This window comes from Brachyhypopomus gauderio, chromosome 18, assembly GCF_052324685.1.
Source record: "Brachyhypopomus gauderio isolate BG-103 chromosome 18, BGAUD_0.2, whole genome shotgun sequence".
Lineage (NCBI taxonomy): Eukaryota > Metazoa > Chordata > Actinopteri > Gymnotiformes > Hypopomidae > Brachyhypopomus > Brachyhypopomus gauderio.
Window position 1 is genome coordinate 20791220 of NC_135228.1, and position 25857 is coordinate 20817076.

Below are 25857 nucleotides of genomic sequence, written 5' to 3' on the forward strand. Positions count from 1 at the left end.
AAAAAACAACAGCCCAATGTCTTTGGAACATTGCAAGAACCCATTGGAAATCCCGTGCATTTGAAAATGAAAAAAATTAAATAAATCACACCCATGTGGAGGAATATATTCAAAACATTCATCCGTATATCGCATTCTGCTCGGTCCAATCTGTAACTGGTCGTTGTTACGCATCGCCAATCACCACAACTTAATCCTTCACTCTTCCAAAACCAGATCTGCTTCTAATTAAAGTATAGTGCATACTAGTGATCTAAACGTTTCACAAAGTCAATCCAAATACACAATCCAATCTACACTTTGCAACCACAGCTGAAGCCAATATTAATCTCAACTCAGTCAAATATGATCAAACATCAAAATACAGGCATCAACCCACAAGACTAGTAAATACTACCCCCCCTCCCAAACAAACAAACGTTCAGTGTTTCAATTTATGCTTTTTTTTTTTTGAAAGGCACATTTTTAAACATTTTAAATAGCTTAAACCTGTCTCACACACAACCACTCAAAAGACTGCACACATCATTATATCTCAAGTTTAAAATTACTCACTAGACGCTTAAAAACAAACACTAAGTTGTATTACACATTCCACCTGTCTGAGTTTCTCCCTACCGTACAGTACTGAGAAGCCCCCATACAGAGCAGTAAACATAAGGAAGGTATTAGGCAAAGACCTGCCAGTCAGTTACCAGTTACTGGTTATGGACAGTCTACATTCATCACACAAATGTATATCTCAGCAAGTGAACACATTTTAAATCTCATGTAAAAATCTAACCTTTCCAATTTAGAAATTGTTGCAGATATTTACACTTGATGCAAGACGTTTTCGCTTGCCAAGATATAATTTTCCGTAACGTATGCATGTAGTATATAGCCGGCTATAGCTACAGAGAGATGGGTAGGTCTGTCAAACAACCAGACTAAAACGTGATTAGGCGTGGAAAAAGTCAGAATGAGCTCTCCTGTGTGCATGTCTGTGAAACTCTAGAGCCCTAACCAAAAAGGAATCTCCGTGGAGATCCACCATCAGAAAGCAATCACCACACTCTGTACAGAAAAACAGGGAAAATAAGGCGCCCAAGCACACTGCACAACATGGGTCATCATTCGTTTGACCCAGATCATCACATAACAGCTAAAACCACAAAATAAACACACACCCACAATGACAGTTTCAAATAACCAAAACTCTACTGGGAATTTGCAGTCTGTAACCTGGGCCTGGTCCCATTCACACATGCGCCAAGCTACGTCATCCATTCAATTAAATGATTGCCAAACACAACACGAGTGAATAAGCTAAAGAAAAACCAAGATAAACAAAAAAAATTAAAAACTGGTAATCAAGAGATGTCCAAATATCTTTGACATCCATGTGCCTTTATGATTTGAAGACAAACACATTGTACAATCTCTTATTAGCTTGGTCAACATTCACTAAAGTGCTACACACGGCCTCACTGGTTATACAAACTAAAAGACTTCTTAAAGAAAGCACTTGTGTGCTTGTGTGGTTTCAAGGTAATTGGCAAATCACTAGAGTGTCTAGGAGTCCCAGGCTGGTTGCAACCTTCAAGTAGGTTTTACTCAAACATCCAGCTACTTCAACAGCAACCACCTTCAAGGTCTTCACTTGTGGTCCATTCTTCCAGTGAACAAACCTTCTTCAAACAGGAAACTTAGATCAGAAAGGGGGAAAAATTAAAATAAAATGATTAAAAAAAAGTAACTTCAGAAATGACAACTTTCCTAAGAATAATAATCAGCCATAAAGGTTTTCAGTTTGCCCTGAAGGGACTGGGCGGAGTCCTGAAGGGACTGGGCGGAGTCCTGAACATTAGTGTAGGTGCTGCTACAGGATGGTTCCAGGTCAGGACTACATGCACCTGCTGATGGGGACACAGGGTCCCTCTGTCAACTGCCTGTGATTGCACTCTCCCATTATAAAGTAAAATCAGATCCTATGAACTCATCATGAGAAAATAAACTTGTTTACACAGTGCCGCTTATTGGTTAATAGCAGGAGAGACGAATCCACACAAGACTTTGAGGAAGTCAGCTTGGACACGCCCCGTTGTGGATAACTGATGCGTCTGCCTGCAGCTCATTGGCTACGCAACAGGATGGGCCCGTCTGATTGGCGTGCGGTGCTGGAGGGGGCGGGGCTAGAGCGCACGTCCAGCCTCCATGCGCAGCAGGTCCACGGCTTCACCGCACGCGTCCCAGTCCACCGTGGTGCGCAGGTCAGTGGTGAATCGGGTCCTCTTAGTTTGCAAACCCAGGTGGTCCCGGAGACGAGAGGGCCGGGCGGGCGGAGGGGAAGCAGAGCGGGTCCGAGAGGGATGCAGGAATGTGGGCACGCCGGGCTACGGCAGCGGGGGGCACGCAGGGGGCACGCAGGGGGCCTCTACACGCACACGCCCGCCTGGAGCGCGGCCAGGCGCCGCTCGATGCACTGCTTACCTGCGGGGAGCCAAGCAGAACCTTCATGAGGCAAAGCGGTGTTTACCTGGTGGGTGTTTAGTAAACAGGAAGTGTGGGGGGGGGGGGGGGGGGGCAGGCACACGGAGACACTCACACTTGCCGACGCTGATGAGGTCATCCCGCTCCGTCAGCAACAGGGTCAGGCCCTCCATCAGCAGTAAGGCCTTGTGGTAGCGCTGCACAGAAGCTTCTCCCTGGTGGAACATCTCATCCAGAGCTGCAGCCTGAACCTACAGCACCACCCAGTGCATCCAAGGCACAGGACACAGGACACAGGACACAGGACACAGGACACACACACACACACACACACACACACACACACACACACACACACACACACACACACACACACACACACACACACACAAACACACACAGAGAGAGAGAGAGAGAGAGAGAGAGAGAGAGAGAGAGAGAGAGAGAGCACATTGTCCCTTTTCTTAGCCCATATTTTTAAACCTCTTTAAATTATACATTGTTTTAGGATTGTGTCACTATCTTCTGTTATTGAAGGTACAACATTCAAACATAAAACAATACAAAAAATGTTTTTTTTTTTGGGGGGGGGGGGGGGAATAGAATATCTTAGAATAACTGTGAGACTTGTGATCAGTAAGTGTGTGTGTGTGTGTGTGTGTGTGATGGTCTCCTCGCACCATCTGTACGGTGTGGGTGAAGATGAGCCTCTCCGCTGTGATTCTGGTGATGTGGTCCATCAGGCGTTGCTTGCGGGAGAAGAAGTGCTCCAGACGTGCGCTCAGAGAACGACACGCCATCACACACGACTTGTAGAGCTCATTCAGCCTCCGCACCACTGGGACACACACATCAACAAGCGTCATACGCAGCCGGTACACCTCATTCACTCCCCAGACCACTGGGACACACGCACCAAAGGCCATCTTCACAAAATACAAGTGGATTTCTGCAGCGTTTAAGATAAGGCTTGCCTTAGGCCAGGTTTACATGGATAAGTGATGATGAGTAAATGTCTGCAAAGTACTAATGAGATCAGAAGATTTGAAGACATTCAAGTGAAACGGACATTGTGCCTGGTGCTCTTTTTGAGCTGTTTTACAGTGGCGGAAGGATACGCCTTACCCTGTTTGACAGTGGCGGAGGGATACACCTTACCCTGTTTGACAGTGGCGGAGGGATACACCTTGCCCTGTTTGACAGTGGCGGAGGGATACACCTTGCCCTGTTTGACAGTGGCGGAGGGATACACCTTGCCCTGTTTGACAGTGGCGGAGGGATACACCTTACCCTGTTTGACAGTGGCGGAGGGATACACCTTACCCTGTTTGACAGTGGCGGAGGGATACACCTTGCCCTGTTTGACAGTGGCGGAGGGATACACCTTACCCTGTTTGACAGTGGCGGAGGGATACACCTTACCCTGTTTGACAGTGGCGGAGGGATACACCTTACCCTGTTTGACAGTGGCGGAGGGATACACCTTACCCTGTTTGACAGTGGCGGAGGGATACACCTTACCCTGTTTGACAGTGGCGGAGGGATACACCTTACCCTGTTTGACAGTGGCGGAGGGATACACCTTACCCTGTTTGACAGTGGCGGAGGGATACACTTTGCCCAGTTTGATTCCCTCCATGGCTGTGTGCAGGGCACTTGACAGCAGTTCTGCTGTTTTCATATACAGCACCAGCTGCTCAGCGTAGCTGAAACACACACACACACACACACACACACACACACACACACACAATGTATGTACACACATGTATGTAAATGCCATGTGTGTGGTGTGTGTGTGTGTGTGTGTGTGTGTGTGTGTGTGTGTGTGTGTGTGTGTGTGTGTGTGATGTGTGTGATGTGTGTGTGTGTGTGTATGGGGGCTTTTCTGGTCACCTCCATTCTCGGCTCAGGGAGCTGATCTGGTCAGCCACCACGCTCTGATGGTGTAAGCAGGTGGAGGAGAGCCCCGCCCGCTCCACCTCTCCGCCCCTGGTTCTGGACACCTCCACCATGCAGCGGGCGAAGTCCAGCATGAAGCGGAGGTGCCGTAGCGTCTCCGTGTGCTCCTGCTGCGGGAGGACCAAACACGTTGGACCCTGCTGTGGCATCTGTGCACAGCCACCGACAAACAGCCGGGACATCGGCCTGGGATACAAACGTACCTCCATGAGCGTCTCTTCAGGAAGTTCGGGGGGTTCAAAGGTCACGGCGCCCTCTAGGGAGTTTATGGGCTCGGAAAGGCCATAGCGGGGACTCAAAGGACCCTCGTAGGCGTCCAAACACATGCCTGGCTGGGGGTAGCGGCTGGTGAGGGATCCTATGGGACTGATGGAGGTTGGAGAGCCCACTGAAACAGAGAGAACAGAGAGAATCGAGTGGAGCGTCTGCTTTGACACCAGGGCCAGTTCTGGGGAGAAAACACCTACACAAACACACTACACAAATATATCACGCCCAGAACAGTCAGGAAAACAAAGGCCTGAAAAAGGCACCCGGTCTCACCTGAGAACTTTCTGGAGCGAGAGGCCAGTGGTGGGGTGCTTCCACTGGGTGGCGAGCCCACCGTGAACAGCACTCGCACTGGACTGCCCGAGCCCACAACCACGGTCCCGCCACCAGGTGGCACTGTAGAACAGAGAGCCCTTACCGCAAAAGTACTTCACCTAACCTGTTTAATGTGTCTGCAGAGACTGTTCTCTTTGCCGTCTAAAAATAGAAACTGTTTTTAGGACTCGTGATTATCTACTGCAAATACAAACACAATAAAGAAGAAAGAACAGCAGAATTTCCTCTGACTCTGCACCCTATGCTAGTACACCCATTCAACACGGGACACTGCTGGTTTTGTCCCAAAAACCACATGCTGAACACCACATCTCGGGTGAACGCTGTGCATCTCTGTAAGCATCATATAAATACCCAGTAATTAGAGGATCGTGTTGCTATTAGATGCAGCTCACTTTATGACGTTATTTCTCCACCATCCAGTGGAAAAGTACATAAACCGCTTGTACATTGTGTGTGTGTGTGTGTGTGTGTGTGTGTGTGTGTGCTTGTACATCCACACTGCACTCTCACCGACCTACTTACATAAGTAAGTAGACGTATCTTACATATCTGAACCTTGTAAGTAAATACATCTACTATGCTAATCAGAAATAGGTAAGAATCAACATGGACAATAAATAGAGAAACGTCAGGAATGTAAAGTTGAATACCCCGTGAAACAGACTCGTTGAGTTAAACCAGTAAACTGTGCTCCATGCTCACACATCTCTAGAACTCACATAAAAGTATATACACACTACCACTAAGTGTGTGTGTGTGTGTGTGTGTGTGTAAACCTGTGATGTCTACGGCAGTGTGGAGGTTCTCCGAGCTGCCACAGTCCCCTAGCTGTCCACCGAACGCTGCCATCAGCAGCACATCTGACAGACGACCGGCACTCTGGGACCTGTAAGGGGCGACAGTGTGCATGCTGGGATGAGAGACCAGGGGCGAGAGACAACAAAGAGACGGAGCAACAGACGTCTTTCTCCTGCGGCAGGTCCCACCTTCCAAACGCCCTGGCCTGGTCCAGCTGGCTGGAGGCAGGACGCCCGCCCTCCCCCCCCAGGGACGGCCTGCCGGCGGCCGAGGGGACCGCCCGAGCCTGCTGGGTCAGGAGGGTCAGCACGTTTGGGGAGCTGGGCGGCTTGGGGAACTCAAACGGGGGCATCGCCTGGGAAAAGCGAGAGAAGTACAACGAATCACGCTTCAGCTCGAACGTTCACACACATCCAGGCACACAAGCACGGAGAAGGGGGCCGTACTCTTGACGGGGAGCCCAGGATGGTGGGCAGGGGCCTCCGCTGGATCAGATCGCTGAGTCTGGGAGAGGAGTGCAAGGGCCTGAGAGCCACCATGCCTCCCTGAGGGCCCGACACCGGGTCCGAGTGCTGCTTCCTGATCGTCTGCTTGCAGCCGCCGGCAGCCTCCAGCAGACAGGGGGCGCTGTGGAGGCGAGACCTCAGCCCTGGTTGCTGGGGGCGGGACTTGGCCTCTGGAAACTGGAGAGCTGCAGCAGATGGAGAGGAGATGAAGACATGGGGTGAGATGTACGTGAGACGGAGCACAGACGGGACAGATCAGAGCACGCCACAACGGGGCCCCGGGAAGATCTCCTGTTTACAATACAGAGAGACTCCATATAATAAACTCATCACATCCAATCAGGTGATGACAGTGCAAACATGCACCGAGAACACAGCATGAGCTCAGAGATGTAGCGCTACGCTGAAACAAGCCTCAGCACGACACTCGAAACAAAGCCGGCAAGAACGGCGACGGATTAATCCGATGTGCTGGGCACGAGTGTTATTACGTAATAAACGGAGAAAACCAGTCAATAGATCAGCATGCGGTTACATGCACAGAACAACAGTTCACATGTAGGGTTGAGATGTAAAACCACAGGTAGTAAACGAGGGTGGAGGAATTGCATCCTTCTCTCTCTCCTCATTCAATGTCCCACAGGAGATCTTCATCTTCATCTTCATCATCTTCCCATCACAGCCACACTTCCTGAACCCCTGGACCTCATAACAGAGAGTGTTGAACTACATTCTGGAGCAGCCTGGTGTCACACTAGCTGCAGACTGCAGAGGGCGCCGGTTGGCAGGTGAAGGGGAGGGGGCACGTATCCCAGCATGCCCGGCGGCCCATCTCTGCACCCAGCTGCATGGCGCACACTTTTTGAAACGGACCAAAGCAGAGTTCCTTCACGAAACGTGGCCTACACATCACTTCTCCAAACACACAGGCAGCAAGAAGAGTTGCTCACCATGGGGGGAAAGCTGGAAGGGCTTGGCGCCCCCTACAGACAGTCTGTGGGACTGCAGGGCCCCACAACCAGCATGTGGGGAGGGGGGGCCGCTCCTCCCAGGGGCCAGAGGACTGACACTGCTGCAGCGATGTGTAGGGGTGCACCTGCACACACACGCGCACACACACACACACACTTTAGAACATGGGAACATATACCATAAATGTATGCTCAAACGCAGAATGTGACACATTACATGATATAATGTCCTTTGGTATGACATAATCGGTAAGCTTGCAATAATATGTGAAGGGTACAAATTAAACTCTTTCTACAGAGACAATTTCGCCATTATGATGGGAGGAACATAAGAAAATATGACACCCCCCAGGGCACTTACTTTCCCTAAAAATACAATCTAGCTTTTATTTTAAAACTAAACTAGCCTAAAGAAAGGCTTTTTGGTTAGTGATGTTAAAATTGAGTCTAGGTGTAAGTCAACTTGGTGAATTTAGCAAGTCAACGTACGTGTGTGTGTGTGTGTGTGTGTGTGTGTGCGCTAACCGCGGGGAACCGTCCTGGCGCGGAGAGTGAAGATTCTGCTCCATGCGCTGGTAGTTGTGAATTTGTGTGGGCACTGGAATGGGTACAGACTGACCGTAGTTGCCATAGTTACTCGCGGAGTATTCTGCAGTCCTGCCGGGGGTGTAAGGACACGAGGGGTAAACAGCGTTAGGACAGACGCAAACACAAAACACCCAACGTTTCCAAAAACAAGACTCAAGGGCAGAACATACACCCAAAACCTCGTTAATTAGAGGAAGCAGTCAGAGGTCAAAGCTCCTCTTACAGGGACTAAGGGCTGATCTCAGAGCAGCGTCCGGCTCTCAACCGTGTGTTTACGGCTGGAACATTTCTGCTCTCCCGATGATCGCTTCTCAAACACATTTCCAACGTTAACTTCAGAACAATTATGAACATCACATGTCCACTGACCCAGAAAGTCTTCACACTCCTCAGAGAAACCTTAATGGGTTCGAGGCCATCGTTGTCTTTCTTTCTTTCACACATTTAGATGCTGCATATTCTATTTGCTGATGGAGTTTTCGAGCACTATTAGGGAGAACCGTCCGCATATCCGGCCGGTCGGTGCTGAGACTGCACTTCTTCTCTCAGAGTTAACAAAGCAAAAGTTGCTCGTTGCTGACATCAGCGCACACAAAGCGAGTCGCACGCCAGTTTGTTTTTACGGGCTCACTGCAGAAGCGCCATGTTATTCCTGCTGCGAGATCCAGACAATAACACTATAGAGTCTCCTCAAGGGACCACGGGTCACCCATCGCTGCTGCCCCAGTACTCTGGATCTCTGGGACAGCTCAAACTTTCTCTAAATCAGCTCAAAGCTCTTGAATAGAAACAGTATTTCCTGTGTCTGCATCTGGTGCTGATGAAAAGCACAATTTATATCGTTATAATAATATAAAATCTAAAGATAGAAGACATAAAAGATAAAATGTAAAATGCCTTTCTAGGAACTTAACCCTGTATTACAGCAGTGAATGGTGCCGTGAGTGTTTTGTATTGTAGTACATGTCAATTACTAGTCTACAATTTGGACAATGCACAACAAACATTTATATTAATATATATGAATATGAAAAGAAACCAAATTCACAATCCTAGATGTTTTACTCAGCAATAATGATCCCATTGGTCAGAAACAACCGACCAATGGTTTGCGGCACCACGGTGTCATTCATCCACGTGGACACGCCCCTCATGCATCCCCCACCAGGCTATTACCCTGCAGCTGGTCCCGCACAGCCACTGCAGGACGGCGAGCGTGGCGGGCTCTTGGTCTGACCTCCAGACACCAGGAACGAACACCTATTGCGGAGACAAATGCTGTTATTGACCCCCCCCAGCACCAGAACGCTGCTTCTCACAGACTCGGGTGACTCGGGTGTGTGTGAGGGGACACTGGATGAGGATGAGACCGTGTGGGGTTTTGTTTAACCAACAAAGTCAGTAACTGATCCTCTGTTGAGCTTCTGTGGAGAGATAAAGAGAGTTTCTCACCCACTGTACATCAGACTATCCTGAAGAACCTTCCCTGAAGCCACCTCAGATGCGTGCTCACCTGACAAGAGTGAGAGAAAGCGTGAGAGAACAGGAGAGAGAGAGAGCAAGAGAGAGAGCAGGAGAGAGAGGAAGAGAGACCAAGAGAGAGAGCAAGAGAGAGCAGGAGAGACACTCCCTCCTTTGACTGAATGTGACGTTGGCATGATCGTCTCCATGAGGTTTAGACGAGGACCAGAGAGGCTTACTGGGAAAATGAGGCGGGACCATGACGAAGTCGTCCGTGTCGCAGGAGGAGTTTTTACTGCTGCTGCTGCAAACACCTCCTGCCCCTGAGTCCTGGGGCGAGTCCTGGGTGGGTGACGTCGTCACTTTTGCTCGGGTCTGCTGGATCTCACCGAGGGACTGCTGATGTTGGAGAGGGAGTTAGATGGGCTATGTGAATTTGGCTACATAAAGATTACTGTTTGTTTTTTGACAATAATTTAGTTTAAAATAACTCGGTACAATAACAATGGCACAATCAAATTCAGTTGTGTACTGAACATTCTCGGGTTTGAACATAAAACATTTTCCGTTGCTGAGAGTACAGGCACCTACCTATACCTTTGCCAGGGGGTCCGGTGTGAAACATTAACTCTGTGTGTGTGTGTGTGTGTGTGTGTGTGTGTGTTTACCAAGCTAATGGTGCTGAATGGAGCAGGGTCAGAAGCTTAAGAAGCAGACCAGCTGCACTGAACACATCTACACGTGTGCAAACACACACAGGGCTGCACACGCAGGAACACACACACAGGTGGGTGGGCACACACACACACACTTACAGGAGGAGACGCAAGGTGGGAGGTGGAGGAACTGCTACACGAGCTCGCTGACGCCGAACCAGGTAAACACGTCAGAGTCACTGGCACCGCTGAAGACACACACACACACACACACACACACACACACACACACACACACACACACACACACACACACCATTAACACCACATGTAAGGCAGATGGAAAAACAAACCACTGGTCATCAGAAACAAAAAAATTAACTAAGCATGAAATGATCTATCCAGCGTACTGAAGGCATATACTAATTGAAAATATCAAATCTCATATTTCCAAATCTAAGATTTGTGTAGACAGGAGAGAATCTCACATTTCTTCATGGTGGCGCTCGCCTCTAGGAAAGGGTGTCTGAAAAACTCATCTAAAAATACGAGGAGAGTTTAAGATTAGAACATGACGTGCACACAATCACACACAGTCCTGCAAACAAAACAAAGTTGTAAAGGAATCTGAGGACAGCCCCTACCGCAAAAACTTCAGAAATGAGCAGAAAAACAAAAATGTTTGCAATGGATGGTTTTACACTGTCCTGTCTGTGTAGCAGTGAGGCGGGACTGTTTTACACCGTCCTGTCTGTGTAGCAGTGAGGCGGGACTGTTTTACACCGTCCTGTCTGTGTAACAGTGAGGCGGGACTGTTTCACACAGTCCTGTCTGTGTAACAGTGAGGCGGGACTGTTTCACACAGTCCTGTCTGTGTAGCAGTGAGGCGGGACAGTTTCACACCATCCTGTCTGTGTAGCAGTGAGGCGGGACAGTTTCACACCGTCCTGTCTGTGTAGCAGTGAGGCGGGACAGTTTCACACCGTCCTGTCTGTGTAGCAGTGAGGCGGGACTGTTTCACACCGTCCTGTCTGTGTAGCAGTGAGGCGGGACAGTTTCACACCGTCCTGTCTGTGTAACAGTGAGGCGGGACTGTTTCACACCGTCCTGTCTGTGTAGCAGTGAGGCGGGACTGTTTTACACCGTCCTGTCTGTGTAACAGTGAGGCAGGACTGTTTCACACCGTCCTGTCTGTGTAGCAGTGAGGCGGGACTGTTTTACACCGTCCTGTCTGTGTAACAGTGAGGCGGGACAGTTTCACACCGTCCTGTCTGTGTAGCAGTGAGGCGGGACAGTTTCACACCGTCCTGTCTGTGTAGCAGTGAGGCGGGACAGTTTCACACCGTCCTGTCTGTGTAGCAGTGAGGCGGGACAGTTTCACACCGTCCTGTCTGTGTAGCAGTGAGGCGGGACTGTTTTACACCGTCCTGTCTGTGTAGCAGTGAGGCGGGACAGTTTCACACCGTCCTGTCTGTGTAACAGTGAGGCGGGACAGTTTCACACCGTCCTGTCTGTGTAGCAGTGAGGCGGGACTGTTTTACACCGTCCTGTCTGTGTAGCAGTGAGGCGGGACAGTTTCACACCGTCCTGTCTGTGTAGCAGTGAGGCGGGACAGTTTCACACCGTCCTGTCTGTGTAGCAGTGAGGCGGGACAGTTTCACACCGTCCTGTCTGTGTAGCAGTGAGGCGGGACAGTTTCACACCGTCCTGTCTGTGTAGCAGTGAGGCGTGACAGATTCACACCGTCCTGTCTGTGTAGCAGTGAGGCGGGACAGTTTCACACCGTCCTGTCTGTGTAGCAGTGAGGCGGGACAGTTTCACACCGTCCTGTCTGTGTAGCAGTGAGGCGGGACAGTTTCACAGCGTCCTGTCTGTGTAACAGTGAGGCGGGACAGTTTCACAGCGTCCTGTCTGTGTAACAGTGAGGCGGGACAGATTCACACCATCCTGTCTGTGTAGCAGTGAGGCGGGACAGTTTCACAGCGTCCTGTCTGTGTAACAGTGAGGCGGGACAGTTTCACAGCGTCCTGTCTGTGTAACAGTGAGGCGGGACAGTTTCACAGCGTCCTGTCTGTGTAACAGTGAGGCGGGACAGATTCACACCATCCTGTCTGTGTAGCAGTGAGGCGGGACAGTTTCACACCGTCCTGTCTGTGTAGCAGTGAGGCGGGACTGTTTCACACCGTCCTGTCTGTGTAGCAGTGAGGCGGGACAGTTTCACACCGTCCTGTCTGTGTAACAGTGAGGCGGGACTGTTTCACACCGTCCTGTCTGTGTAGCAGTGAGGCGGGACTGTTTTACACCGTCCTGTCTGTGTAACAGTGAGGCAGGACTGTTTCACACCGTCCTGTCTGTGTAGCAGTGAGGCGGGACTGTTTTACACCGTCCTGTCTGTGTAACAGTGAGGCGGGACAGTTTCACACCGTCCTGTCTGTGTAGCAGTGAGGCGGGACAGTTTCACACCGTCCTGTCTGTGTAGCAGTGAGGCGGGACAGTTTCACACCGTCCTGTCTGTGTAGCAGTGAGGCGGGACAGTTTCACACCGTCCTGTCTGTGTAGCAGTGAGGCGGGACTGTTTTACACCGTCCTGTCTGTGTAGCAGTGAGGCGGGACAGTTTCACACCGTCCTGTCTGTGTAACAGTGAGGCGGGACAGTTTCACACCGTCCTGTCTGTGTAGCAGTGAGGCGGGACTGTTTTACACCGTCCTGTCTGTGTAGCAGTGAGGCGGGACAGTTTCACACCGTCCTGTCTGTGTAGCAGTGAGGCGGGACAGTTTCACACCGTCCTGTCTGTGTAGCAGTGAGGCGGGACAGTTTCACACCGTCCTGTCTGTGTAGCAGTGAGGCGGGACAGTTTCACACCGTCCTGTCTGTGTAGCAGTGAGGCGTGACAGATTCACACCGTCCTGTCTGTGTAGCAGTGAGGCGGGACAGTTTCACACCGTCCTGTCTGTGTAGCAGTGAGGCGGGACAGTTTCACACCGTCCTGTCTGTGTAGCAGTGAGGCGGGACAGTTTCACAGCGTCCTGTCTGTGTAACAGTGAGGCGGGACAGTTTCACAGCGTCCTGTCTGTGTAACAGTGAGGCGGGACAGATTCACACCATCCTGTCTGTGTAGCAGTGAGGCGGGACAGTTTCACAGCGTCCTGTCTGTGTAACAGTGAGGCGGGACAGTTTCACAGCGTCCTGTCTGTGTAACAGTGAGGCGGGACAGTTTCACAGCGTCCTGTCTGTGTAACAGTGAGGCGGGACAGATTCACACCATCCTGTCTGTGTAGCAGTGAGGCGGGACAGTTTCACAGCGTCCTGTCTGTGTAACAGTGAGGCGGGACAGTTTCACAGCGTCCTGTCTGTGTAACAGTGAGGCGGGACAGTTTCACAGCGTCCTGTCTGTGTAACAGTGAGGCGGGACAGATTCACACCATCCTGTCTGTGTAGCAGTGAGGCGGGACGGTTTTATACCGACTACAGCTGCACTGACCAAAGTCCATGCGGTCCTTGTGATTCCTCTGCAGCAGGCCCAGCAGCAGGTGCCTGAGGTGGCCGGAGGTCTCGCGGGGAATGCTGTAAGCACAGAGGACGGCGTGAACATGGGCTGTGAGGAGGGAGGGAGGGAGGGACGGAGGGAGGGAGGGGCCAACGCACGGCCTAGTGCACTTACTTCGGACTGAGGTTTTTATTTTTCTCATAAAACAAGCGGAGGTCTTGAGGACTGCTCGCCTACAGACAACATAAGCATAAATGTCACAAACACCTAGCGTGATCTCAGCTATTAGAAACATAACTAATTTGAAATCATAAGCCCCATCACAGAAATTAGCATTTACATTTACTTCTATTACAACCATGGTGATAATCACCATTAACATCTTCATCACTACAAACATCACCATTGCTGTCTCGGTTGGAGGAAATGACCGCATAGTTAGTCTCCACCTCCACGTTGCTATGGCACAGCTCGGGTTTGAACGTGACACACTACCAACAGCGTATGGTGACAAAATCACAGAGCGGGAGCCAATCGCACATCGTACAGCCAAACCAACACAGCAATCAAACACAACCTCGTTTGTTATCTTCTGGGCAAGTGTGCGAGTGTGAGGTTTCTATCTGAGAGCAGGATCCCAAGAATGACACACACCTGGAATGGGGCCTTCCCGGTCAGACACTGAAAGACAATGGTTCCTATACTCCATAGGTCGGCCTTGGCATCGTAGGTTTGTGACATTATGACCTCGGGTGCCTGTGATGGGAAAGGAATCAACATTTCAGTGTCTCCATGTACATAAAACACAAAACACACGCCCCCTACCCCACCCATTTTGTCTCGATCCCAGTCCCTACCACATTCAAATACAAGCAGTGCTGTGCTGTTATCTGGAACTGAAGACTGACGGGTGTGTGTGTGTGTGTGTGTGTGCGCGTCTCGGAGGACTCGACCGGGAAACACAGCTCAAAGGAAGCGATGTGAAAATACTCGCCATGTACATGGGGGAGCCGCAGAGCGTGGCGGCCATCATGTTGTTCTGGAGGTGTCGCGCAAAGCCAAAGTCAGCTGAGAGGGAAAACCCAAAATGGCGGTGAGTACACAGTGGAGGGAGGGGCATATGTTGCCATGGTGAGCACGCTTTCACAGTGACTGACTGATCAGGCCACAGAGGATAGAGGGTCACACTGCACCTTCAGGTATATGTTAAAGGGACCTCCGTTTACCAGTTAGAAAACTGCCATGAAAGTCAATCAGTAGCAACTGAATAGTAAATAACAGTGGTAACTTATTTAATAAACTTACACTACACCTGAAAGATGCCCATCCATTTTACAATGAACTACAATCCACAACAACTGGCACCACTACTGTACGGCAAGGTCAGATGATCTGGTACCAGAGTTTTATAGCCCGTGTATAGTGTCGACCATTAGTGACCTCGTCTATTATCTGGCCTTTCACAAGTATCCCAGCTTTTACCAAAGGGCAGATGTTAATACACATTTATAAAATAAACGCATTTGTAAATACATTTAAATACTCATAGAAAGCACTCTTTAGGGCAGCTATTTCTTAATTATTTATTAGTTTAAAAAAAAAAAGATATCATAGGACTAAATTTCCTACCTCAACCTTTGTGCAATCTATATAAATGAAGCCATTTACAGTAAAACAAACATATAAACACCCCTCCCCCACCCACAACAACCCCCCCCCCCCCCCTACCTATTTTGATGCAGGTGGTGTTGGACTGGGACTTGCGGCCAGCCGGGTGAGACAGCAGGATGTTCTGGGGTTTCAGGTCCCTGTGGATGATGCCTTTAGCCTGCAGGACTCTCATAGCACCTGCTATCTGCTGCAGGAACACCCGGATGGTGTCCTCGCTTAGCGAGCCCTTGGCTGCGGAGGGGGGGAGGGTGTATACGTTGTTACCGCCGACCTCACACAGCCGTTTCATACAGTACCATTTCACCATCCCACAATACACACACACAGCTAACCCCAAACAAACACGCAGACCCCCGCGTCAGCATAAAGTTAGTTAACGGCAGCTGGCTTCTGGTGCTGCATGCAAAAAACGGCCAGTTTCAGTCTGTCACAAGCTCCCCCTTCTGTGTCTCTCTAGTTCCTCCTGGAGGAGATCTCTAGTGAAGAAGACCCTGCTCTGATCCTTCTGGAGGAGATCTATAGTGCAGCAGACCCTGCTCTGATCCTTCTGGAGGAGATCTCTAGTGAAGGAGACCCTGCTCTGAACCTTCTGGAGGAGATCTATAGTGCAGCAGACCCTGCTCTGAACCTTCTGGAGGAGATCTATAGTGCAGCAGACCCTGCTCTGATCCTTCTGGAGGAGATCTCTAGCGCAGCAGACCCTGCTCTGATCCTTCTGGAGGAGATCTATAGTGCAGCAGACCCTGCTCTGATCCTTCTGGATCTAATGTGATTCCGGACTTCATGCCTCCTCTAGATGCAAGCTAGGTCTGCACAGGGCACTTCCTGCAGTCTGCAGCTATAAACAAGACACACACCACTCCTAGCTTGACTTCCTGAGGCCTGCTGTGTTAAATACATCTAAAATATCATTCCCGTCATCTATAAACTAGAGGAAATGTTTGTCTGGTGTTTTCAGATATGACTTCAAAATATCCAACAGCACTTTGGTTAATGTAACTGATCATAAAAGATCAAGATCCATTTGAACTGCTGGACCTTTTATAGGGAGTCAGAGAAAGAGCCATTTTCTTCAAAACAGAAGATTTTTGATCTTATGATTCTTGATTATGTCACTGTCATATCTACGTCTTGCAACTAAACATTCGATGCCGTAAAGGCGGCCTGGGAAGAAGCCAGCTTGGAAAGTCAGGAGTAAAACACAGATAATGTGAATATACACTTACAGTGCAGGTAGTCAGCCAGGTCTCCTCCGTTACAATACTGTTGATGGTCAAAAGAAAATGTAACAAGCAGCATTACTCTCTAAACACAGATGACAGAGAGACTGGGCCTCCACAGCAGAATAAACAAGTCTCAATTATTAATAGAGGGAATCAGGTATTCAGATGTGTATTAAAGCAGGGGGCTACACTGAGATTATTCTGCACTTCATTTGTGAAGCCCTGATCACCACCCACACAACAATCACCATTTTGATTTTTTAATGAACTGCTCAGGCAGTGAGTCCCGATGATGCGTTTGGCTGAATGAAGAGCTAAAAGTCAAGAATAATCAAGCATTTCAGACACACTAGTTTAATCTTCCCTTTTTTTTTAGAAACAGCCGACTGCCATGCACAGCAGGGTTGTTTTGGCTAGAGGGGTGTGCAGAAATGTGTCTAGGCTAAGAGGCACCAAACACAAACACGGAAGGAAGACACCACCCTTACCTCCATCACCAAATACACGGAGCTTGCGGTCTCCTAGAAAAAGTGAGGGATAAACATTTGTTCACATAAAAAGAAAAAAGCAAAATATCCACTTATCACCAATCACATTTGAAACCACACACATGCTTGCATATGCAAGGGTGACTGTAGAAAGCAGGATGAGAACAGTTTCCACATTAAAAGGAGCATATGCCAAGTGTTCAAGGCTCCGATGCTAATGCATCTTGATGGGGCACAGACACAGCTGGCCTAACATATGGCCTATCTACACTGACCAGAAGGTCATGAGAGGATCCATAGAGGACCAACCTGTGAGCCAACCACTGCTGTTCTTTAGCTCCAATTCAGAAAGTAAAAATAATAGTGTTCATGTTTTTTTTTAATTAATCCAGATTTGTCCACATAAAAAAATAATAATGCATTGTACCTATTTCGCACTACAGTTTACAATGTGCTTTACAGACAATAAAAGATTCATAAAAAGATAAAAGAAACATGCAAGCTGAAACAACTGATATTGCACAGTTCATCAGGAAATTAAATGAAAGTGCAGCGAAAACTAGAATTTTTTTTAAAGCAGAGCGATCTAATTAATGGCCTTATGCAATTATGCGCTCTCTCTTCTTGAATGAGTTTATGTGTTCCAGAATTTCAGAGTTTGGAGTCATGACAGCTGAATGTAGCTTTGGTGTTCTGTGATTGGAGCAGCATGTTTCTAGCCAATAGGAAGGCCCTATCCTGGGAGTCAGACTGCTGAGCCAAAGAGGTGAAAGACCATGTAAGGTCAGCAGAAGGAAACGACACGGGTCATGTCAGCTTTTCAAGGACTGGTGTGGACACGACTCGTGGACACACCAGGCCTGTAGCCGCTGCCTTCTGGACCCTCCATAGCAGCTTAGCAGTTCACGTGTAATGATACAAACGTGTGTTTTTCCCACTGTCGCTGTGAGGATTCTTCTGATCTTCACATTGGACAGAGGATCGAACGCATTAAAGCTGAAGTCACAGTTGAGTGTGATGTCTAACCTTCTGATATGGTAGTGGGGCTTAACTGATGGAGAGTCCAGACATGCAACTACTGCAGATGCACTCGTGACCATTCTGGTGATTCATTCAATTTTGCCATCGAGTTGCAAATTGTGACCCATCCAGGACTTCATGTCTTCCAGGCAATTTAAAAATTAAGTTGATTTGACCCTGGAGATTGCTGGCCAGGGACGTATATAATTGTGTGCCGTATATTATATTTACTGATGACTTTGGCCAAGTGAAGCATATAGAGATTAAATAGTGCTAGTGCCAACATTGAGCCCTGAGGGACACCGTAGAAAAGCACACAGCATTTAGATCTGTGGTCACCCACAGTACTGAGTACTGAGATCTGACATAGTACTTGAGATCTGGTTAGATAAGAATGAGGCCAGTTCAGGACAAGAGCAGTTAACACAGTCCAGCCATTAAGATGGTTTAGCAATATACAATGGTCCACTGTGTCAAATGCAATCACGTTCAAGGAGACCCAGAACAGATATGTTACAGGAATAATGATTCAGCATAAGATCGTTTAAGACTTTGATTAGTACAGTTTCTGTACTGTTATGAGCTTTGAAGCCAAACAGAAATGTCTCAACCAATTCATTAGTATTAAAGTAATTGAAAAGATAATTGAAAGCACTTTTGAAATTATCTTTGCTAAGAATGGAACATTGGAGGTCAGTGTATTATTGTTATTATTGTTAAGATTTGCAGGGTCTTCTTGACTCCTCAGAAGACTCTGTAGGATAAATTGCCCGTTGAACCTCTGATGAACAATACTAACGATTCCATTTGACAATGTTCTAAAAACCTTTTTAGATGATTTGGTTGGATTGGGGACTAGGGTATAAGCAGCAGTGCTTAAACATGACGTCGGTTTTGTGACTGAGGTAAAAAGGAATTTAGGACTAATTTAGTGTGCATCAATCAGGCTAGAAAAGTAGACTGGTCACACAATGCTAATTTTCTTATAGAGCTTAGTGTACAGATTATAAAAAATACAAAACAAACCGTGATGAGATCATTAATATCTCTGGGCTTGACAAGGTGGATATTAAAACCAGTGAGAAGCTAAATATGGTTGGTCATGATTGATAACAGCTCACCAAACCCCCCCAAAAACCTGGGTGAGGTCTAGGGGGTTGATATAGGTCTATCGCCTTACTTATACCACCTAGCAACAGATAAACCTTCTTGCCTCTAGCTGGATGGACTGATAAATAAAGGGGGGCGGGTCCACAGACTCAGCAAGAGTTTTTCTGTCCTCTGAGGTGGAGATAGAGGCCAGGCAGGAATAAACTAGAAAGCTTTGTGCCTCTTGTTGTGGGATTAGACATGTCTCTAGCCTAGGCCCAGACCTTAATGCCTGTCTGTGGTGATCATTACAGATCTAAACCTCTTTGATGATGGCTAAAAGTTTAAGGTGACACTGTTGAAAGTAGCTCAGCTAGGGGGAAACTGTTAGCTCAGTCACACACGCCTTTCGCATGTCCTAGTGGGTGTGAGCTGCCTGGCAGATAAGACCATGTCGCTAATAAAGACAGCAAGACATCAATGATAAGAAATTATATTACTACAGACTTAACAAAAAGACCACAAACTCTTAATATAGCTATGTACTCTTAATATGACAAACATAATATCGTACACAAGTATTTTCCCTTTTAGATGTGTCCTACTGAGGTTGTTGGGGCATTAAATTGTTGCCACGACAAGCAACACACATAGACCAACATTCAGTGTTGTTTGTCTTTATGTACAACACAGTAAGATGCCCAGATGGCCATATTTAAGAGTGGTAGCATCTTTCATCTTTTCCCATACGTGTCTCTACAATTTTTGATCATGTAACACTCAAATCTTGCTGATGGAGTTGTGAAACAGAGCAGCTACTGTGAGAGAGTACAAGTGTGGCAACGACTATATATCAAATGTCTGTTTTTTTTCATGAAATCTAGATCCCTGCAGAGTTTAGTCCAAGCTTTAGTCTAACACACCTGATCTAGGTAATCGAGGCCGTTAGTAGCATCTAAATAATGGAGCCAGGTGTGTTGGAACTAAACTCAGCAGGATAGCAGATCTCCAGGAATGGACTTATTGACCACTAGGACAGTCATGGCCTGGTGGTTAGGGAACTGGTCTTGTGACCAGAGGGTCGCAGGTTCGATCCCCAGACCTGAGGCCATGACTGAGGTGCCCCTGAGCAAGGCCCTTAACCCTCAATTGCTCACTTGTATAAAAAATGAGATAAAAATGTAAGTCGCTCTGGATAAGGGCGTCTGCCAAATGCCATAAATGTAAATGTAAATGTAGTGTCTCTCTGCCTGAGAACAAATAATATGTCCAACAGGACATACAACACAGTTTGCAATCTCTCATATACAGTGGGGAAAATAAGTATTTAGTCAGTCACCAATTGTGCAAGTTCTCCCACTTAAAAAGATGAGAGAGGCCTGTAATTGACATCATAGGTAGACCTCAACTATGAGAGACAAAATGTGAAAAAAAAATTGAGAAAATCATTTTGTCTGACTTTTAAAGAATTTATTTGCAAATAATGGTGGAAACTGCCCACAACCTCAAACAGTCACACTCCAAACTCCACTATGGAGAAGACGAAAGAGCTGTCGGAGGACACCAGAAACCGAATTGTAGACCTGCACCAGGCTGGGAAGACTGAATCTGCAATAGGCAAGCAGCTTGGTGTAAAGAAATCTACTGTGGGAGCAATAATCAGAAAATGGAAGACCTACAAGACCACTACTAATCTCCCTCAATCTGGGGCTCCACGCAAGATCTCAGCCCGTGGGGTCAAAATGATCACAAGAACGGTGAGGAAAAATCCCAGAACCACAAGGGGGGATCTAGTGAATGACCTGCAGAAAGCTGGGACCAACGTTACAAAGGCTACCATCAGCAACACACTATGACGCCAGGGACTCAGATCTTGCAGTGCCAGACGTGTCCCCCTGCTTAAGCCAGTCCATATCCAGGCACGTCTGAAGTTTGCTAGAGAGCATTTGGATGTTCCAGAAGAGTATTGGGAGAATGTTATATGGTCAGATGAAACCAAAGTAGAACTATTTGGTAAAAACACAACTCGTCGTGTTTGGAGGACAGTGAATGCTGAGTTGCATCCAAAGAACACCATACCAACTGTGAAGCATGGGGGTGGCAACATCATGCTTTGGGGCTGTTTCTCTGCAAAGGGACCAGGACGACTGGTCCGTGTACACGAAATAATGAATGGGGCCATGTATTGTGAGATTTTGGGTGCAAACCTCCTTCCATCAGCAAGGGCAATGAAGATGAAACGTGGCTGGGTCTTTCAGCATGACAATGATCCCAAGCACACTGCCAGGGCAACAAAGGAGTGGCTTCGTAAGAAACATTTCAAAGTCCTGGAGTGGCCTAACCAGTCTCCCGATCTCAACCCCATCGAAAACCTTTGGAGGGAGTTAAAAGTCCGTGTTGCCCGCCGACAGCCCCAAAACATCACTGCTCTAGAGGAGATCTGCATAGAGGAATGGGCCAACATACCAGCAACAGTGTGTGCCAACCTTGTGAAGACTTACAGAAAACGTTTGACCTCTGTCATTGCCAACAGAGGATATACAACAAAGTATTGAGATGAACTTTTGTTATTGACCAAATACTTATTTTCCACCATTATTTGCAAATAAATTCTTTAAAAGTCAGACAAAATGATTTTCTCAATTTTTTTTCACATTTTGTCTCTCATAGTTGAGGTCTACCTATAATGTCAATTACCGGCCTCTCTCATCTTTTTAAGTGGGAGAACTTGCACAATTGGTGACTGATTAAATACTTATTTTCCCCACTGTACATTTATACTCTCTCTGAAACTGAGCCAATCATGTATGTTTTCCCCTCAGGCTAAAAGCAAGTTAAACTTCCATTAATCAACATTTACACTACCAGTCAAATGTTTGGACACACCTGACTAAGTGCATGATCTTAATAGTGTAAAAAAAAAAAAAAAAAAAAAAGACACTTTAATCTAATGGATTATGCTTTAGTTTGTTTATAAGACAAATATCATTTGGTAAAGGTGTTATCTTATATATGAATTCATTCTCAAAACACACGCTTTTACCCTCAACAAACAGTTGTATTTCAGAACTTTAGTTCACTTCAGAATTGCTCAGAATGTGTGTGAATGTCTTCAGGACTGATGGAGAAACATATTTATATTTGTTTATTGGAGCATAATAACATGATTTTTCCTCATTGGTTTGGCATCTTCCCTGTTTTTTTTATTTTGAAAATAATAAAAATCAACAGAGAAGGTGTGTCCAAATGTTTGACTGATTGTGTAATTACGGTGCATGAAACACAAATCAGAGCAGAAAGTGGTGTTACTATTAATGAGATGTGCTACAGATGAATTTGTCTCAAAAGCTGTGTCACGCAGCCTCAACATGACTGGGGAGTCTGCACTGCTGCACACACTTCCTTCTCTCAGTGACATTAATGAATGAAAAGGAACATAATACAACATCAAAGAAGTTCCTGAAATTGACGCAGGAGCGAGATAGTCCCGGAGCACATATATGGTTGGGTTTGTTTTTTAGAAGCAATAATTTTCTCCATAGAAAAATGTTAAGCAGCCACCATGAGTCGTGTATTTATTTGGAAGGCTGCAAGTTACAGAAAACATTTTGTCCACTACTCTGCATGTATACATTCAAGAGTCACACACAAAGCTGACATGCATAGTATTACTGCTCTCCTAATTCTGTTCATTTGTAGATCAACCAGTTACGACGAGCACAGTGTAACGTCAACACAAGACCACGTGACCGTGATCTACCAATCAGCTGTGCAGGTGAGAATAACAACACTGGGGTGAATACTGCAGGCAATTAACCTCCATTAATCGGAGGATCTGAATGTACGTTTTCCTCACCTGGAAATCATGCAACGCGACTATGTTTTCGTGCTTCAGTTCCTTGGGAGAAAATATTTAAACGTCAGTTTCACGTATTTTAAAACAATCTTACTCTTCCTTTCCACAAAACTTGGTGGTCTTACCTTTAAAATCTTTATCTCCTTTCCCAAGAGCGTCTGGGATTTGGCCAAGTTCTTCTTGTTTATGCATTTTATGGCAACCTCCCAGTCATATTTCTGTGATCAAAACAGTTAATTCAAGTTTTTTTCACATTTAAAGGGTCGCTGAGCTGCTTCAGATGGGTCATGCCCGGACATGTTTGGGATATTAAAAATACTAACATTGTGACATTGCCCAACATAGGGTTAAACTAAAGTACGACAGTCAAATGCATCGTAATTTAATCGATTAAATAATTCAAACAAAATCCTTGTACGCGTGTTAAAAAAACTGATATCTCCATCAGTGTCTCTTCATGTGGGCTGTGAACCCTCAGTGGTTTATAACATGACAACAAAGGAAACGGCAGTGACACACACATAAAACCTCTTAAACATGTACAACTTTAATAACAAACGTGAGGAAAAATAAAACAAACAACCCAAAACACTGCAGCCACAAGCATCGAGCCCGTGTGAGGTGGCCAGGCCCGTTTTTAAGGTGGCACGGCGCAGTTCCGAGACCAAGTGTGTTTACACTCCGTAGACAAAGTAAACAAGTAAACAAAGCTTGATGTGATTGTGACTTCTTCATGAAAATGTGTCCTCACCTCGCGATGTCTGCCCTTGAACACCACGGCGAATGCCCCGTGTCCTATCAGCTCCTTCCTGCTGAACTCGAATCGCCCGACGCTCTCCATCGAGTCTCGATTATTCGATTATTTTTTTCTCGACGAACTAGGAACAAATTATGGTCCGCGGGATCCCTCTCTCCGTCCCTGTCTCCGCTGATTTGAGGAGGCAGCTGGAAAGTTCAGCCCCACTTTCGTGATCCATGGGCTGCCTTGTCGAATAAATATTCCCCTCGTATTTCATGGTAGCTTGCGAGTAAAACGGAGCCAGACCCCCTTCAGCTCAGTAAGAGTCGCATGTTTCAGTCTTTTTGTTTTGTTTTTTTTGCGTTGTGCCGTGACAAATGTTTTAAACTACGCTTTAAATTGTCAAAAAATCATGAATCAGTCAGCTCCTTAACTGTACGCTACACCTAATACCACCTTAAAGATGAGCGCTGGTTTTGTTTGTGTACGTCCGATATTGTCACCTTACCCTGATCAACGCCTTATCTAGGTACTACTCGCTCTACTTCCACCACGACATCAGTTATTGCCATCAATGTTCAAAACGACTTGGCATAAAATAGACGCAAAAATATAAAGATGAAGAATCTGGTTATACCAACAAAGCCCTCAGCTAAACCGAGACCCGAACTGCGCATGCGTACAGCTCCACTTTACCCTGTTGACGTAAAGGGAAGTCTGTCGCGGCCCAGCCAATGACTCTTGGTTTCAGTAAACCATGGGGCGTAAGAAATAGAAGACTACAGTTGTGTGAATATTCACGAGGATAACTGCGGGAGGGAAAAATATAGGTTTTATTTTTTATTTTCAGATCATTCGCCTACATTTGTACTTAACAATTATTTAGCACATGATTAAGTTCTCTGCAAACGATTGGGCAATATACAGTGAATATGTGTCCATATATTGTCCCCATGTGGTACATTTAAGTATTGCAATAGCAGACTATCGGAAAAAAGCCTATTAAAAACATTAACAACAACAACAATTATTATTATTATTATTATTATTATTATTATTATTATGATACGTTTAATTTATACAACTAGGACATTGAAATCTATCTATCTATCTATCTATCTATCTATCTATCTATCTATCTATCTATCTATCTATCTATCTATCTATCTATCTATCTATCTATCTATCAGGACTTATTCCTGACACACAGTGGTTAATGCCTGTCAAGAGTGATGCAAGTAAGTGAAACTCATGACAGGGTCTTGGGTGCCCAAATCTCACTGGTGTGCTTGGGGAGAGAAAGTTGGCTTCTCTGGTCTGATGGCGACAGTGAGCCGTGGTGGCACTGCTGAAAACATTCATGTTGGCTAAGTTAGTACCAGAACACACGGTCCAGCACAGCTGCAGACCAGTCAGAACACACACGCTCTCTCCCCCCTGTCCACTGCTGCCTGAGTGTCATCAACGGAGCTCCAGGACTGACCCGTGGAGCAGTGGAAGAAAGTGGTCAAGTCTGATGAATCGGGTTTTCTTTGGGTGGGTGAGCGCACGTGTGTCGCCTACCTGGGGAAGACATGGTACCAGGATGCACTATGGGAAGAGGGCATGTTGGCAAACACATTGTGATGGGTAATGTACTGCTGAAAAACCTTGGCATCCACATAAATGTTCCTTTGAAAATGCCACGTATCTAAACACTGCTGCAGACCAAGAACACCTCATCATAGTAATGGAATTGGTTAAAGGCAGCCTGCTGCCAGACCACAAATAACTGTTCAGCAATGGTTCGAGGAACATGAAAGAGTTCAAGATATCGACATGTCCTTCAAATCTTTATGTGGGATGTCCTAGAAAAACAAATCAGATGCATGGATCTTGTAATATACAGGTCTGTATATATATATATATATATATATATATATATATATATATATATATATATATATATATATATATATATATATATATATATATTTATTTATTTATTAATAGCTTTAATACATCTGTGAAACCATCCAAGCCACAAGGTGTCAGTATAGTGGCTGTTGCTTAATGTGAAGAATCATTGGGAAAAAATATTTATTGCTCCTTTTCTTTATTTAAAGTGCAGATTGTGTCATGTGCAATTTAAAGATACATCCAGCTATGAGCCATTTGGGAATTGGGGAGTATTTTGAAGACTTATAACACTTTATTTAAAATTCCAGAGGAGCACTGAAGAGGAAAGACCCCTGGTGGTGTTCTACTAACATACTGCACA

At 46.5% G+C, this 25857-nt stretch overlaps 1 protein-coding gene across 5 annotated transcripts; it reads right to left on the bottom strand.

Annotated features, from left to right (window-relative positions):
• Positions 1 to 387: 387 nt before the first annotated feature.
• On the bottom strand, positions 388 to 24287 carry ulk1b (unc-51 like autophagy activating kinase 1). 5 transcript variants are annotated; one of them, XM_076980818.1, is made up of 27 exons: positions 23610 to 24287; positions 22984 to 23076; positions 22859 to 22900; positions 16894 to 16926; positions 16409 to 16445; positions 15240 to 15413; positions 14506 to 14579; positions 14166 to 14267; positions 13686 to 13744; positions 13506 to 13588; positions 10512 to 10562; positions 10183 to 10271; positions 9607 to 9763; positions 9359 to 9419; positions 9083 to 9166; positions 7844 to 7975; positions 7298 to 7443; positions 6288 to 6532; positions 6030 to 6196; positions 5820 to 5929; positions 4978 to 5100; positions 4638 to 4822; positions 4369 to 4544; positions 4060 to 4178; positions 3153 to 3310; positions 2588 to 2723; positions 388 to 2472 (listed from the first exon to the last, which is right to left on the bottom strand). In XM_076980818.1, the coding sequence occupies exons 1-27, from the start codon at positions 23697 to 23699 to the stop codon at positions 2417 to 2419; spliced, it is 2982 nt and encodes a 993-aa protein (XP_076836933.1). In that variant the 5' UTR covers positions 23700 to 24287; the 3' UTR covers positions 388 to 2416. The 5 variants fall into 5 exon arrangements, with proteins under 5 accessions (XP_076836933.1, XP_076836930.1, XP_076836931.1 ...); XM_076980815.1 differs by having other exon boundaries at positions 3598 to 4178; XM_076980816.1 differs by having other exon boundaries at positions 3598 to 4178; positions 4369 to 4541; positions 9607 to 9766.
• Positions 24288 to 25857: the final 1570 nt, after the last annotated feature.

Excerpts from the sequence above, each read along its gene's own strand:
- ulk1b (XM_076980814.1), bottom strand. The coding sequence starts at position 23,699 with ATGGAGAGCGTCGGGCGATTCGAGTTCAGCAGGAAGGAGCTGATAGGA. Across the intron at positions 9,167-9,358 it reads GATAGTCTGATGTACAGTGG|GTGTTCGTTCCTGGTGTCTG; the intron begins GTGAGAAACTCT and ends TCTCCGCAATAG. Across the intron at positions 7,976-9,082 it reads TGTGCGGGACCAGCTGCAGG|GACTGCAGAATACTCCGCGA; the intron begins GTAATAGCCTGG and ends CACCCCCGGCAG.